We start from the raw sequence: 17,798 nt of genomic DNA, 5'->3' as shown, positions 1-17,798 counted from the left end.
CCGGGGGGGGGGGGCTGTGGCAGTACCCCTGCAGGCCACCTTAAGCGGCTGTGTTGGTGCTGCTGGGTGGGAGGCTGCCAGGGAGCACATGGGGCTGTTAAAGCAGCCAGCCTGGCCCTGGGGAAGGGGAGCCCGGCTCAACAGGGTGCAGGCAGGGGGCTCAGGGCAGGGAGGGGGGGGTGCAGGAGGGGTTCGGGGCCCGGCCCGGCGCCGCTTACCCGCAGCAGCACGCTCCCTGCCTGCCAGGGCCCCACGCCGCGCTGCTCACCACGTCCCTGCGCAGCCCCGAGGGAGGGGAGGGGCGGCACAGGGCTCTGCACGCTGCCCTTGCTATGCCTCCAGGTACCTCCCCTGAAGCTCCCATGGGCCGCGGTTCCCCGTTCCCGGCCAAAGGGAGCTTCGGGAGGCGGTGCCTGGAGTAACTCCCCGGCCCCAGAGACATGGTGCCCTGATGGCTGCTTCTGAAAACAGCGCGGGACCTGCGGCACCACGGGGGGCAAATCCCGCGGGCCGGATCTAAAGCCCTGAGGGGCCAGATCTGGATCTGGCCCATGGGCATTAGGGTGTGCCCGGGCACACCCGGCACACCCCATGCGCACGCCTGTGTCCAGACCTGTTCTAAGCAAGATGAGCTGGCCTGGCACAGAGTGCAGCCTCTGTTTTTCCTAATCTAACCTAATGCAGCAATGGTGGGAAACCTCCCAAAATAGTCTAGCATGGGCACAGCCTAGGAGGCAGATAATCTTATCCCCTTATCTAGATAAGAATTAGGACCTTGCCTATACCAGAAAAGTGACCTAGTTTATTTTTTTTTAAAATCAGTCTAGTTAAACCAGTGCAAATTCATAAAGACGATGCACATAAACCAGGTTCAATTCTACCTTATGTCAAACTACTTATTTAAGGTAAATTGATACAAACAAGGGTCAAATTGGATTACGTGTCTCTACTTTAGAGTTTAGCACTTGTTTAAGTAGCTCAGTGTAAAAATTAATTTAGTTTAAACTGATGCACTTTTCTAGTATAGAAGGCATAAATCACAGCAGTTAAGTGCTTTTTCCCATTGCCACAGAGGGAGTTAATAGCAGAGGTGGGATTAGGTGGGAATTCCTGACTTCTTCTAGTTTTGGACACAATCAGTTCATTGTATTTGTTCCTTCTCCCCGCCCCCTTCATTCCGCTCCCTTTTTGTTTGCCCCTCTTCCCTTTTGGGGAAAATCTTGAATTCCAGTCTCTCGCTCCCAGGATACCAGTTGAGAAGAGGTACCTTGCAGTGCTCTTTCAGATGACTATAAAATGACATCTGGTGCTTTTCTCCCCACAAACTTCTGAGTTCTTGCCGAGCTATTTTCTCAGCACAATACTGGTTGACATGGGAGGGGGCGGGGAATCGATCTAAGTTACGCAACTTCCGCTATCTGAATAACGTAGCTGAAGTTGGCGTACTTAGATCTACTTACCACGGTCTCTTCACTGTGGTAAGTCGATTGCTGACGCTTCCCTGTCGACTCCGCCTGCGCCTTTCGCTCTCCGGTGGAGTACCTGAGTCGATGGGAGAGTGCTCGGCGGTCAATTTATCGCATCTTCACTAGACACGATAAATTGACCCCTGCTGGATCGATCACTTTGGAGGTAAGTGTAGGCATGCCCTAAGACCCAGTCTTGAACTATGATGTACTTCCACTAGACTGCAGAAGGCCCATCCTGCTGCAAAGAAGAATCATTCCTTTATTGCTAGTTGTTCCTTGGCTACAATGATAGGTGCAAGATGGTGCTTCTGTATCAATGTTAGTAGGATGAAACTGAGAATTCTATCACTATAAGCACCACTGTTCTGTGATTAGTTCACAACAAGGACATACATGGATCATAGAACAGTGATGCCTATGCTGGTAGAATTTTCCATTTCATTCTAGGCAGTCTTATTTAAATGCTTTTGAGATGTATGATGGCTACTAGAAAGTGTACCTGTCTCTCTCTTCCCCCATAATATAGTATACCATTTTCTTGTAGAGAAAATCCTTTGTCTCCATTGCTGATAGAATTGAGGTTCTATTAACATAAACAAAAACCAAACCAAACAAAAAAAACTTGTTTTACTGCACCCCATTCCCTCAGAACCTGAGCACTTCGTGTTAATTAGACTGACAATAGCAAAGTCTCTGAACTTCATAGAGTGGCTACTCTCCCTTTTGGTGTCCTTGAAGTCTGTGCTTGGAGTGGGGTTCTAGGGGGGGAGGAAGAATGGGGAGGGAGAGAAAAAATAGATGAGAATGTCGTTTTGGTCATGGGAAAATGTGATCAAAGAGAGAGGTAACTGCAGTTTCTTAAAGATGGTCAGATTCTAGACTCACCTAGTCTCTTGATTTTACTTCACAGCTGGATACCTTTGACAAAGGCCCTGTTTACATTAAGGAATTTTACTTACGTGAGTTTGGTTTGGTATGTTAAAGGATCAAGCTACACTTGTGTAAGCACTGCTTTACACCAATGCAGCATGTTTATGGAGCAAACCCTTAATGGTATAACTGCATCAATATCATTACACTGGTGCAAATTTATTTAATAAAGACAGGGCTTATGGGCTAGTTTACACAGGGAAGTTATTACTGTATAAGGGTAGAGTGTGACTATAAAGCATAAAGCACTATCTATTCCAGAATAGCTCTGTGTGTGGAAACTCTTACACTGGAATAAGTGTGTCCACATGGGGCGCTTATCCAGTCAATTTCCCATTAGACAAGTTCTATTTACCTTGTCTCCAACTCTCGCATGCTTTTTTCCTCAGTTTTATGATCTGCATTGTCCCAGAGTAGTGCTTTTGTCTTGATGGTTCATAAATAGAGATATTGAGTAAAACTTTTGGAAGTGCATAAATCCCATTTTCAAGAGTGAGATTGAGATTTAGGTTCCTAAATCTAGATTTCAAAAGGGATTTAGGCACCTTTGAAAGTGTTACCTTTTGTGTACTGTAATGCATCTGGAATTTGGTTCATTCCTGGCTCTAAAGATTATGACCAAAGCCTTGAACTGGCAAGGGTGGTGCATTGGGCGGGAGGTACTGGAGTGCAGGCTGGATGTGCTCCTGGCAGCATAAACCATACAAGTAGTGGGCAGCTGCATTTTGCACCAGCTGGAGCTTTTGCAGCCTTGGCAAATCTGCAAGCCTGCTACCACCACCTGGATAATTTGGCACTGAAAACACAAAGTGTTTTAAAATGTAGATGGGAGATGTTGTTTACTTTTCCTTGTGGCGTAAGGTAGTATTAAGGGTTTTCTGAATGTGTGCAGTCACAGATTTAGGTACTTTATTGTAGTGTACACATGGAGTATGTTCATATGTAAATAGTCGATACTGTGATTAATTAACATTTCAAGTTCGTATTGTTATATTTGAAAAATACTTAACTCTTCCCCCACCTCCACTGAAAACAAATAGTCAAGAGTAAACGGAGAGGTTGGGATATTCAGGTGTGACTGTCCCGTTCTGTACCACCTCTTCCAGTGTGACTTTTTTCATTTAAAAAAAAAAAAACCTGTTGATCACTTCTAACTTCTTCCCTTGTTGCTAGAGTTTAAGTGCATGGCCAAGTCTCTCATTTACAGGGGGAGGAGGGGGAAAATCCTTCACCCAGGATAGATTTTTAAGGGAAGCCAGTCTGGGCTTAGTCTCCTGCAGGCTGAGGGGGGGTGGGGGTGGGAGAGCGTGTGAGTGTGTGTTGACCTGTGTCCCCTCTCTGAGGCGGGGTGAAGCAGCGATTCTCCTGCCCTCCGCCTGCCTCGCGGGGCGTGGCCCTGGGTGCTGGGCGGTGGCACTGGGGCCGGTCCCTGCTGGACAGCGCCGGTCCCTGCCGCGCCCCGCCCCCCTAGCCCAGGCTCCCCGGCCAGCCCGTGGCGCTGCCCTTGCCCTCCTCTCGGCGGGCGGGAGCCGGGCCGGCTGGGGGCGGTTCGCTCCCTCCTCCCGGACAAAGGTGCCAGGTGTCGCCCCGCCCCTCATTGTGCGGTGGGCGCGGTTGCCAGGCCGCCCCGCCCCGGCCAGCGGGCAGCTGCTGCACTGTCTGGGAGCCTGCAGCCGCAGCCTCCTCCGGCCCCGCTCTCCGCCCGCAGGAGAGCCCGAGCCCAGGCGGTTCCAGGATGGAGGGCGATCGGCTGGAGCCCGCCGTGAGTGCGGGGCGCGGGGGTTCTTGCGGCCGTGGCTGCCGGCTCGGGGTGGGGGTCGGGCGGACGGTGGGTGCCTGGCCCCGGAGGGTCCCGGGGCGCTCAGAAGGCGGGAGATTCCCCCCAGCCGGCGGGGCTCGTGGACGCCCCAAACTTTCTGCCTTTAGCACCGCTCAGCCCCGCTGCCGGCCCCCGGCGTGTGGCACTGCCCCCGTGCTCCTGTAACTGCAGCGGCTGCCCCGCCGCACCCAGCCCGAGAGCTGCAGGCGGCGGCGCTGCTCCCGGTTGCGTCCCTCTCGGGCGCTGGAAACCTGGGCGCGTGGATTGCAGGCTTTCTGCAGACTCATCCTGCTGCAGTTCTCCGCCCTTCCTTGCTCCCGTCTGACAGCCCTGCCTGGAGAGCGCCCTCCAGAAATCCCTCGTGGGGGTGTGGCTGGAGAAGCCTTTGTTTTGGGGGACCGAAGCAAGGTTGCCCATTACTCACAGATTCTTTAGCAGCCAAGCTCCCTCCTTTCCTCCACCCCACCAAACCCAGTTCACAAAGCACCATTCCTAGGGCGTTGCAGAGCGTTTCTCCTAATTCATTCAACCAGGCTATAATTTACTTTGACTGGACTGTAATTGGGACAGGAACCTTTCCCCCCCCCGTTCCCCGCCTCCTTAGAAACAATGTGCTTTTTTGTATTCTTCGTGATTGTTAGGAACTTGGAAGAAGGGTAAACCCAACTATTGAATGCATGCTAGAGAAAAGCAAGCTTAAGTAGATATGTGAGGAATAGTTTATCCAGAGCTACTTATTGAGAACTTGGATCTTTATTGTGGAAGAAATTTTTGTAACCAAATATACTGAAATAAATTGAATAATGCAATTGATTAACAGTTATTTATAGTAAAGTGATACTTTCAGGTAGTTAAAGCATGAACACATGGCTTTTACTTTATATAAAAAAAAAAAAAAGCCCCATGCAAAACCTCATATGTTTTCAGGATTGTTACATTTTTCATTTATTTTTTTTAAATGTCATTTACAGCTCTTATGCAGATTATTGTGCAAAGCAGGAGAAGTAGAACTAAAAGGAGTTGATATTGACTCTAGATAGTTTCACTTTTGCTTACTATATTTACTATTTGCACTCCCTTTGGATAATAATCACAGTATAGGAGATGAAATAAATTAGTTTCAAGCCTTTACATTTTAATCTGTGGTGTTAGTAATGTAGATAGTGAATCTGGTATTACAGAATTTTTGGCCCTTTTAGAAGATGAACTGCAAAGCCAAAAGACAGGAACTTTATGATTAATTAAAAAAAAAAAAAAACCTGCTTTGTTTTTACAGTAGACTTCTCATTTTTGCTGGAAGACCTGAGATGCAAGCCTTAGCTTTGTTGTGCTTATATTTTTGGAGCCACTTTCTTTTTCTGATGTAAGATGTAAATGTAGTTTTGAATGTTTGTATGTAATGTGAGTCTTACTGGCTCAGATTCTGATCTTTTCTTAATTTTGCTTTCCTCCTCACCTCTCTCTCTTCAAGGTTACCATTAAGAATATTGAACGAGAGCTCATCTGCCCAGCATGCAAGGAGTTATTTACCCATCCACTGATCCTCCCTTGTCAGCACAGTATCTGTCACAAATGTGTAAAAGAAATTCTCTTCTTCACACTTGAAGACTCTTTCACTGATCTAGGCTCTGAATCCTCCAGTCAAAGTAGCCCTCGTATTCGAATCCATTCTCCTAGTTTGGATAGAATTGACAGGGTTAATAGATCAGGTATGTACCAGAATATTGTTTGTGCTCTGGGAATTTCATGTAGAAGACTGATTTAATATGAATGGTCTTTGCCTTAGGCTACGTCTTCACTACAGGGGGGGTCGATTTAAGATACGCAAATTCAGCTACGCGAATAGCGTAGCTGAATTCGACGTATCGCAGCCGACTTACCCCGCTGTAGGGACGGCGGCAAAATCGACCTCTGCGGCTTCCCGTCGACAGCGCTTACTCCCACCTTCGCTGGTGGAGTAAGAGTGTCGATTCGGGGATTGATTGTCGCGTCCCAACGGGACACGATAAATCGATCCCCGAGAAGTCGATTTCTACCCGCCGATTCAGGCGGGTAGTGTAGACCTAGCCTTAGTAAAGGTGTCATCTCGATACTTTTAATGTTGAATGTTGTCACATGAATAACTTCAGAATGGTTTAGTTTTCGGTCTTTGTTTATAGCATGCACAAACAAATATTGGACGTGGGAATGTCCTGTTGTAAAGTTGAGTTACTCTAGTGGACATATATAAAATAGTTTTTAAATATAGTATCCTGTAAATTGGTTCATAGCTATTATTTTTCTGTTGCTAAATTATCCTAGTCACTATGGCTGTTTAATGTGACATAATCTTAGATATCTTTAGAAAATGCCATGTTTTTTGTTTGGGTTGGTCTCCAGGCTTTATGCTGCTCACAGTCTGGTGGCTTTGGTTTCCTTTGGAGTCTTTTTAGAAAAGCTGCACCAACTATATATCTCCTTTGCTTCATGCATTTCACTAAGGTATATTAGTAGATTACTTTCCATATGTGATATCAGAACTCTTCAAGCAGAAAACTTTGCAAGAAGATTGAACCAGAGTTCTCTGTGTAAAGTATCAAGGAATACTTAATTACTGGTTTCTTTAACTGTTATTTCATGTCTGACTTTATCTTGAACATACTTAGCTTAACCTTATTATTCAATTAATTAAATATTCATAGATGTTAAGTAAAGTAAATACACCTTATTAAATGTAAATTTAAATAAGTGTAAAAGTACTCTGTAACACTTCAAAAAAAATCACAAGGGATGACTGCACTTGCAGGTATTCTGGAATAGCTATCGCTTTGGAATAACTCTGAGGGTATGGCTACACTACCCGCCGGATCGGCCGGTAGTGATCCATCTATCGGGGATCGATGTATCGCGTCTCGTCTAGATGCGATGCATCGATCCCCGAACGCGCTCCCTGTTGACTCCAGAACTCCAGCAGGGCGAGAGGCGGAAGCGGAGTCGATGTGGGAGCGGCGGCCATCGATCCCGCGCCGCGAGGACGCGAAGTAAGTCAATCTAACATACATGGACTTCAGCTATGCTATTCTTGTAGCTGAAGTTGCGTATCTTAGATCAATTTCTCGTGCCCCCCCCACCTAGTGTAGACCAGGCCTGAGTGTGGACACTCTTATCTTGGAATCAGAGTGTGTTTTCCTGAGTTAGCTTAATCCACATCCATAGATTCTAGGACTGGAAGGGACCTCGAGAGGTCATCGAGTCCAGTCCCCTGCCTTCATGGCAGGACCAAATACTGTCTAGACCATCCCTGATAGACATTTATCTAACCTACTCTTAAATATCTCCAGAGATGGAGATTCCACAACCTCCCTAGGCAATTTATTCCAGTGTTTAACCACCCTGACAGTTAGGAACTTTTTCCTAATGTCCAACCTAAACCTCCCTTGCTGCAGTTTAAGCCCATTGCTTCTTGTTCTATCCTTTAGAGGCTAAGGTGAACAAGTTTTCTCCCTCCTCCTTATGACACCTTTTTAGATACCTGAAAACTGCCATCATGTCCCCCCTCAGTCTTCTCTTTTCCAAACTAAACAAATCCAATTCTTTCAGCCTTCCTTCATAGGTCATGTTCTCAAGACCTTTAATCATTCTTGCTGCTCTTCTCTGGTCCTTCTCCAATTTCTCCACATCTTTCTTGATATGCGGTGCCCAGAACTGGACACAATACTCCAGTTGAGACCTAACCAGTGCAGAGTAGAGCGGAAGAATGACTTCTCGTGTCTTGCTCACAACACACCTGTTAATGCATCCCAGAATCATGTTTGCTTTTTTTGCAACAGCATCACACTGTTGACTCATATTTAGCTTGTGGTCCACTAGAGCCCCTAGATCCCTTTCTGCCTTACTCCTTCCTAGACAGTCTCTTCCCATTCTGTATGTGTGAAACTGATTGTTCCTTCCTAAGTGGAGCACTTTGCATTTGTCTTTGTTAAACTGTTTACCTCAGACCATTTCTCCAATTTGTCCAGATCATTTTGAATTATGACCCTATCCTCCAAAGCAGTTGCAATCCCTCCCAGTTTGGTATCATCTGCAAACTTAAGCGTACTTTCTATGCCAATATCTAAGTCGTTGATGAAGATATTGAACAGAGCCGGTCCCAAAACAGACCGCTGCGGAACCCCACTTGTTATACCTTTCCAGCAGGATTGGGAACCATTAATAACTACTCTCTGAGTACGGTTATCCAGCCAGTTATGCACCCACCTTATAGTAGCCCCATCTAAGTTGTATTTGCCTAGTTTATTGATAAAAATATATCATGCGAGACTGTATCAAATGCCTTAATAAAGTCTAGGTATACCACATCCACCGCTTCTCCGTTATCCTATCAAAGAAAGCTATCAGATTGGTTTGACATGATTTGTTCTTTACAAATCCATGCTGGCTATTCCCTATCACCTTACCACCTTCCAAGTGTTTGCCGATGACTTCCTTAATTACTTGCTCCAATACTGGTCTGTAGTTTCCTGGGTTGTTTTTATTTCCCTTTTTATAGATGGGCACTATATTTGCCCTTTTCCAGTCTTCTGGAATCTCTCCTGTCTCCCATGATTTTCCAAAGATAATAGCTAGAGGCTCAGATACCTCCTCTATTAGCTCCTTGAGTATTCTAGGATGCATTTCATCAAGCCCTGGTGACTTGCAGGCATCTAACTTTTCTAAGTGATTTTTAACTTGTTCTTTTTTTATTTTATCTTCTAAACCTACCCCCTTCCCATTAGCATTCACTGTGTTAGGCATTCCTTCAGACTTCTCGGTGAAGACCGAAACAAAGAAGTCATTAAGCATCACTGCCATTTCCCAGTTTCCTGTTACTGTTTCTCCCTCCTCGCTGAGCAGTGGGCCTACCCTGTCCTTGGTCTTCCTCTTGCTTCTAATGTATTGATAAAAAGTCTTCTTGTTTCCCTTTATTCCTGTAGCTAGTTTGAGCTCATTTTGTGCCTTTGCCTTTCTAATCTTGCCCCTGCATTCCGTGTTGTTTGCCTATATTCATCCTTTGTAATCTGTCCTGGTTTCCATTTTTTATATGACTCCTTTTTATTTTTTAGATCATGCAAGATCTCGTGGTTAAGCCAAGGTGGTCTTTTGCCACATTTTCTATCTATCCTACCCAGCGGAATAGCTTACTTTTGGGCCCTTAATAGTGTCCCTTTGAAAAACTGCCAACTCTCCTCAGTTGTTTTTCCCCTCAGTCTTGATTCCCATGGGACCTTACCTATCAGCTCTCTGAGCTTACCAAAATCTGCCTTCCTGAAATCCATTGTCTCTATTTTGCTGTACTCCCTTCTCCCCTTCCTTAGAATTGTGAACTCTATGATTTCATGATCACTTTCACCCAACCTGCCTTCTACTTTCAAATTCTCAACGAGTTCCTCCCTATTTGTTAAAATCAAGTCTAGAACAGCTTCCCCCCAGTAGCCTTTTCAATGTTCTGAAATAAAAAGTTGTCTGCAGAATTCCAAAGTGGATTCCCTTTAAATTCAAGCCCTACCTTTATTATGGAATAACTTTTTCATGTGTAGACAAATCCTAAAACTTGCATCTCAGGTTTTAGCAATGTTAATTTCTTGTCTTTCATTTCTCAAGAGCAGAAACTTAGATCACTATCATCTTTTAAAGAACACTTAAATTAGGGCTGTGGCTAGTTATACCTCTTTTTGTGTCCTCTTTCCTGCCCCACCCTCCAAAAGGATGGAGTTTGACCAATATGTTGCACACCTGGATTTGCTAATTTAAAAAAAATATATATCCTAGTCTGAAATTAGTTACCCTCTAATATTTTGTATTTTGGCTTGCTGTCGCCCAGGAAGTGTCCAAGATATTTAGTCTCAGAGAGGTTCTTTGGTGCTTGTTCTGCAGGGACACGTGAATTATAGTACCTCTTTACTGGCACATCATGTTCACTGTAGATTTGTTGAAAATTGCCTTCTGTGAGACATTATCCTGCACTTCTGAGGCTAGCAATCCTGTTTGTGATGTTAATACAGTAATTTACCATCTTCACATTTTGTGTACTATTACATCCAGACCAAACACAAACAAAAACAAACTTGTTAAAAGAACACTTGGGTTGCAAAATCAAGCGTGTGGAAGCTAAGAAATGGCAGAACTAAGTGTTGACCATACAACCTTAATTGGGCCCCTTTGTGTATATGCACTATGAAACTGTCTGTAATTACATGACCACATATTATTTTATCCATAAGATGCCTGCCTCATTCAGTGTGTAGGATGAACAGTGCTCATTGAATGGGTAGCTTATTTAGTATATAACCCCATGCACTATTTGCCACATGCCATCCAAACTCTGCCCTGAACACAGAATTATTAATTTCCTCTGGAACTTTTCTGTGGTACTCTCATCATAGTATCTTAATTCTTCACAAACATCTTAGTTATTTACAAATATTAATTAATTAATCTTGACAACACTTCTGAGGTGAGGTGGTATTTTCATCCCCATTTTACATATGAAAGACTGGAAATACAGAGATTATATTTTTGTAAATATTGTAAAAAAAAGTGACAATTTAGGGTTCCCAATCTGAGATGCCTAGGGACTGATTTTTCAGAGTACTTGGTACAAAATGCTAATTTATGTGTAAAGCTCCCATTGACTTTGTAATGCTCCCAACGGTGGCCAAAGAGCATGAGTACCAAGCTCAGGGCAGACTTGAAAAAACAGGACACAAACCCTAAATTGGTTGCGAGTTCTAAATGTAGATTTCCCCAACCAACTGTACCATGTGCAAACTCTTCAGGCACATTAACAGCCTTAAACAGATTCACTGACGGTCCCCAGGATACCCCGGTCTGTTTTGTCACCCTGGCTAGTGAGTGTATTTCCACGATAGATGGTCCTTAAGACCAAGAATCACAGCAATATTCATGTTACTCCTAGTCCCGAAGGACCAGTCACTTACCCAGGTCAGTTGTGCCTTAGATCTCACGCCAAGGACAACGCTTGTAGCCAGTCCTATAATAACTATATTAAGATTTATTAACTTACCAATAAATTTCACCATGCATACACAAAACAACAAAAAAACATTTTCATTGGCAATAATAGAAATGGAAAGATAAGCAAAGTAAGAAAAATACTGCCTGAGAACTTACTAGAGTTTGACATAAGGCTATTTATATATTTTGACATATGATGTTGATAATGTGAGTTAAAGCTTTACATTTTAACTTTTTTAAATCTCAGCATCTACTGTCATTAAATAATTGTCTGACCCTCCCCCATAATTTCCTGCAACTGTGAAAATTTAAATCCAATTAAAAAATGCTCAAAAATAAACATTGGTATCTGTTGAAATTATATATAAAAATTCTGCCAAGCCTATATATATGGCATAGTCATGATTAATAAAGAATTAATTAATTTAATGTGAAGTAGTAAAAACTAATTGCTGTCTTGACCTTTTAACTCTTTAAGTGCCAAAAGCAAATTGGTTTCTATTATGGAGCTATTATCTGCATAACTTGCTTTTTACGAATGCTGTTTGCTATAATAATGCCAAAAAGGTCTGAAATTGGTAAATGGTTTATCCTCTAACTTAAACTGTACACAAATCCTTACTTTAAAAAATCCTGGCCTTGATTTTATGGATTGGATAATTTATGATAATTTAATTAATATGGGGTGGTTTATAATTTTGAAAGCAAATATTTAAGTATAATGCCATTATACTACAAAAATCATATAAAGTGTTTAGGTCTCCAATGCTGTGTAAATGATGAACGATTCTGAAATATAGTAAAAGAGAGCTTAATTTTTTTTTTTCTCCCCCATTTATGCATTATAACTATATAGCATATTAGGAAACTAAATATTTTTTAATTTCACCTGGCAACCTGGGCACCTGGCAACTGCAGTGGAGAAGAAAAGAGTTGCTGCTTTATCTTTTGTAAACCAATGGTGAATTTATTCTCTGTTTCTAAAAACAGCTTTCTGTTCATTGTTCACAGCCACGCAGCGGAGGTCTTTTGGGTGGAGAGGTAGAAATGCTTCACTTCTTGTCTGGCTGTAGATAGTGTAGTATTTAGATCTTAATTTAAATATAATTGGTTAGCATATAGTTTTTAAATATCAGTGTCCATTGGCTACACTTTTGTGGACTTGACCAAAGTTATGGAAGATTATCTGAAAAACTTTTCATTCTGTTTTGCAATTGATCTAAAGGTCAACTGGACTAAAACCTGTAGAATATTTTTTTGTCGGTGTTACTCTTAATTTCTGTAGAATACCATCCAAAAATTTCTGTCTATTGTTTTCCTAAGGAATCATTTCCCCAGAGGCTATGAAACCAGGTTCCAGTAAAACTGATTGTAGTTTTACTTCCAGTAATACCTAATTTAAAGTATTGATCTTCTAGATACTGTTAATTATGGTCAGTTATAATCCTTTCTTTAAAGGGAAAATAATGGCAATATAAATTTGTAATCCATCACAAAGAAGAGTGAATAACTAAACAGTTTTTTAAAGGTTTCTTAAATATAGGGTTGCTACCTTTCTAATGGCTGGTAACCGGACTCCCAAGATCCCGCCCCATGCTCCGCTACTTTCCCTTCCAGCGGGGGTCCCTCTGCTACTGGGCTGGGATGAGAGCTGCTGTAGCCTGACAAGGAGCCTGCCTGCAGGTAGAAAGTAGCCCCAGCTGAGCAGGGGCTGGCATGGGTTAATGACCCCACGCCTCCCCCTGCCCTGTGGTAACTGGACTTTTGGTGTCCGGTCAGCACATCTGACCAGACACTGCCAGGTCTCCTTTTTGACCAGACTTTCCGGAAAAGAACCGGGCACCTGGCAACCCTCAATGGCACCGGGATACAGAAGCCAAAAACCGGACTGTCATGGGTGGCAGCCCTACTTAAATGTAATACATAACTACTAAAGAGGAAGCTGCCATCTTGCCAGTCTGATAAGGTAGTTTTGGGACCCAGGAAATGAATCTCGGCGTGAGAAAAATAGGAGACTTCAAAATGATATACCAATATCTGGTGTGTGTGTGTGTCCTTTTTTGTTTTTTGTTTCGGTGTGATTTTTGTTTTAGAAGGGCTTTGGTTATACAACTTCTTCAGACATTCAAATACTGAGATGACTATTCCTGTCTGTTCCAAAATGTTGAGTGGAATTAGTGCTGGGAAGTAGTAGTGTAATAGTAGCTTTTCTTGTGATATACCAACACTCATCACAGGGACACTGAAACATTGACAAGTTCTTATTATAATTATGCAAATTCACTTGTAGCTTTCTTAAAGATTACTACATGTAAGTGATAATTGTAAATTGCTGTTTGTAACAGTACATTGTTATTTAGGAATTCAAGTTTTTAGATAGCGTTTCCTTATCAAGCTCTGCTTTAGTTTCTGTATATACCAAAAAAACCCAAACAACATATTGTTTTATAAATGTTCAGAGTGCTTAAAGGAACACAGTCAACCCCAAGTATACCAATTTAAAAAATATATATAGTTTCAGTTACTAAACCTGCTCCCTAGTTTCCCTGCCAATTTTTGTGGTTTTAGGATTGCACTTTCCTGTCTTGCTAAACAATCCTTTTTGTTGCTGTGTGACAGACCCACACAAACAGGGGAAGCACTGAAACTCACTTATTTAAATATTGTCAAATGCACAAAGTAAACAGAAAAATGGAGAAATAATGTGGTCTTGCAAATTATAGTACACCTATAAGAGATTAAATTGGGTATATACTGTTGAAAGAGAAAAAATGAATGGCTTTCAGAAAATTATTAATTGAATCCAAACTTCACATTAAATACACAATTCTAAAAATCAAACTGGAGGAAAAAATAATATAACTTATTTCACTCAAATGTTTAGAAATATGATATGGAATAAATTATGAAGGATTTATCAAAATAGAGATTTCCATCAGTTTGCAGACAGTTCAGGCAGCCTAAAAAAAAAAAAACCATTGTCAAAAATCACTTCTGCTATATGTCTGCTCTAGTTATAAGCAACACCTACAATTATTATAACTGAAAGATTTTAAATTCATGCAGTATGAGTGAAGTTATGTTTTCTAAAAAGAAAGGAAAGTTAATACTTAAAACTTTTTTTCTAAGAATCTTACAAAAATGCTAACTGTGGGCGGGAGGTGGAAATATTAATTCATTTAAGAAGTTTGTAGTTGAATCCAGTTAGGGTGACCAGATAGCAAGTGTGACAAATCAGGACAGAGGGTGGTGGGTAATAGGAGCCTATATAAGAAAAAGCCCCAAATATCAGGACTGTCCCTATAAAATCAGGACATCTGGTCACCCTAAATCCAGTTGACCTTTAAAGTATCCTTTAATCTTTTTAACCCCTCCACAAATTCACTCTTCATATCCACCATAATCACAGAATACTGGTGATATCATATTTTATCTGAAAAACACAAACAAGCAATTTATATTTTTAAGGTGCATTATCCCTTTTCTGGTTTAACTGCCACATATTATGCTGTTCTACATTGTAAATGTTGACCTAGCACACACTCTTAGAGGAAAACATTATTTAAAAAAAAGATTTAGATAAAATGTGTGCAATTTTAATGCCTTGACTTACTACTCATGTTAGTAAACATAAACGTGATTAATTGTTGGCAGGATTGGGGCCTAAACTGCTTGCCAAGAGAACCATATTTTTATCTTTTTAATGGAGTTAAACTCTAGCCATGGGACCTGTGAATTGGTAGGATATCGTCTACTTACAAGTAAGGCTCTTTATTAGTAGTGCAGGGTTCCGTTTGCAGAGTATCCTGAAAATTTAGAGGTAGAAAATAATCTTGATAGTGTATGAATATTAGTAGGAGGTATGTGTAGAATTGATGGGTAGAAGCTGGATTTGTAACATGTAAGAGATGGCATGGAGCATTCTGGCTCGCTTTAAAAGCGGTAGCCACAAAAATTGAAGTGTTTTTATGAAATTATTCTAGGCATATTCTACCTTTTTGTATATCTGCAAAATTTAACTTTTTGCTTTTGTGAATGAGGGTGGAAGAGGAACAGAACCCATCTCATTAACTATAATATATTAATCTACCTGGTTATTCATCACACATTGTGATCAATTTACTCCATCTTTGGAACAGAAATCTTATCTTTTAACAACTATATTGACTTAAAAAAAATGGAGAGAGCAGCCATTAGTAGTGATGAGGCTAATTCTTCATGTATCTAAAACTATTTAGCATATGGTGCTACTTTAACTAGAAAAATTATCTTTTCACCTCTTGAGAGGGCTTAAATGCCATGAAGTAGGCACGAGTCTAAGAAAAATCAAATTATTGGAGTAAATTTAACAAAAAGGGATGGAGCATCTTTTTAAGATCTTTTGGATTTCCTGGCCACTGAATGTGTTGTTCTAGGCATGGTGTCACCAGTATATATGTAAAGCATGTAGTCATTACCATGGTCTGATTTTGTGTTTTAAGTGACAGAATGAAAGGCCACAATTGGTTGGCAACTAACTCACTTTTGGGTTAAATAAATATTAACCCCACTTCTGTGTGTCACTTGGTCCAGACTTCAAAAGCATGCTATTGGATAAGAGTTTGAGTGTTCTGATTTTAAACTTGACCACTGCACTATACTTTTTTCACCTGTTGTTTTGCTTTTTGTCATTGCTCATTTAGCTGGCATGTTAAACTGCTCATGTGCTGTGTTTTTACAAGCTACCATTATTTTTCATTATTTATTTGCTTAATTAGTGAACGTAAGTATTATCTTGCCTTTAGTGGCTATTCTTCACTGCATGGTTTGAATGCCAAATAATCCTTCTACTCAGGCCTTTCAGGCTCTCTTTGAAGTGTCTGAAGGTGTATTATTTAAACTTAAGTGCATATGTCTGGGCGTACATTTAAATAAGGCTTTTAAATCAGTGCTGTTTTCATCCATTACATGTGTGTTGCTCATCTATGCCAAGTTACAGGTGTTGCAGGGCATCCAGCTTGGGTTATTAAATTCACTGCAAGTAAGTACCCAAACACTTTGGATTCCTTTTTAGCGAGAAATCTGTACGTTGCCTTAACTACACTAATCAGTTTAATTGTATTTATTCATAAATCTGAGCTGGCCATCTTTCAGTAGGCTCTCTAGACAGAAATACAGAACCTACTGAATTGGAGATCACTGTCTGCTTGTGCACACTTGCTCACTCTATGGGCCTTTCACTTCCAGAAGCATATACATACCTGCCATATCGAACATATTTTGAAAAACAGTTCTTTCACCCTAAAGTAACGGTTATAAAAAGGGTGTTAGTTCTGGTGTGAATATTTTTAAAGAAAGGTTGCAGAATGCTGGAAGTTGTGAAGAAAATTCTGAATTGGTTGATATATTAGGGGCAGCTAGAGATCAGCACCGCTAGATAGCTTTGCATGTAATGGAATCTTAATACTCCAGGGAAACTTTCAAAATTCTGGGAAACTATATAATTTTTTTCTGAATTAAGGCAGCTGACTAAATACAGATATTGTCTAATTTCCTTTTAGAAAATAATTATTCTTGAAAAGAATTAAACACTTTAAAAGAGCTTAATAAATTATAAGACTTAGAGCAAGTCTACACTACTGCGCTACGTTGGCACAGCTGCACGTCTGGTGAAGAAGCGCTGTGCCGATAGGAGAGCGCTGTCCCGTTAGCATAATTACTCCACCTCTGCGAGAGGTGGAAGCTATGTTGGTGGGAGACATTCTCCCTTAGAATTTGGTTGTAAGGGATCCAACTTATGCATAAAAAGAAAAGAGGAAATTGCCTTAATTTACAGTTACATGAGTCATAGCAACACAATTCTCAGAATTTGAAAACATTTTTGAGAAAAGGGTGGTAATGCCATGCTCTAGTTACAGAAGCATCACTTCAAGCTTAATGGCAGGAGAAGGAGGGGAGGATATGCACCATGCCTAAATACCAGTTTAGTCAATTTTGAATTTATTTAAATTGCCTCCTTTTGGCTGATGCTCCTCCTATTTCTTTGCACAAGAATGAAATAAATTAAGTACTTCCTGTCTGAGGCTTTGTAGGAGTGTTGAGCTATCCCAAGGTTTTGCAGACTCAAAATGGAAACAGGTGCTCTCTCTCTCTGTGTGTGTGTGTGTGTGTGTGTGTGTGTGTGTGTGTGTGGTGAAGTTAGCCACTTTATCCCAGTCTTTGAACAAGGGAAGATGGAATAGCTATTGAGAGAAGGAGCAGGGGAATTCTTGGGTTTTGTGCACAGTTATTTGATGTCACCATAATGCACTATATTCCCCAACTAAAAGTAGAGCAAAATTCCTTTAAGCCTAAGTAAGCTGATATTTTCTTTAATACAGACTAGGTGAAACTATAAAACCTTCAAAAAACTAGATACCTCTTCTTGGTGCTCGGGTTCCCCTTGACTGGTAACTGAAGCCATGAAAATATCCAATCAATTGGCTATGTTGAAACTTCTATTGTTGTAGGACAGAACATTACTTCTTGCCAGTAAGAACTCCTTTTAGCTCCTCCTCCCCCCCCCCCCCCCCAGACTTGGAGCTGTTGTCTCATTTAACCTTACTAGA

The 17,798-nt window shown here is 41.5% G+C and overlaps 1 protein-coding gene across 4 annotated transcripts in view; it reads left to right on the top strand.

The window, feature by feature from the left end:
- Positions 1-17,798, top strand: part of TRIM36 (tripartite motif containing 36) — a 45,678-nt gene that overhangs the window by 13,442 nt on the left and 14,438 nt on the right. For 2 of the 4 annotated variants that reach the window (XM_024205123.3, XM_024205122.3), the window contains exon 2: positions 5,690-5,927. In XM_024205123.3, the coding sequence (XP_024060891.2) occupies positions 5,690-5,927 (238 nt within the window). Of the gene's footprint in view, positions 1-4,090; positions 4,162-5,526; positions 5,582-5,689; positions 5,928-17,798 lie in introns of those variants that run through there. The other 2 variants (XM_024205124.3, XM_024205125.3) reach the window with 2 other exon arrangements.

This window comes from Terrapene carolina, unplaced genomic scaffold (genome assembly GCF_002925995.2).
Source record: "Terrapene carolina triunguis isolate 2854851 unplaced genomic scaffold, T_m_triunguis-2.0 Scaffold69, whole genome shotgun sequence".
Taxonomy (NCBI): Eukaryota; Metazoa; Chordata; order Testudines; family Emydidae; genus Terrapene; species Terrapene triunguis.
Note: the sequence above shows the minus strand (reverse complement) of the source record. Positions and strands in the feature narration are given on the sequence as shown.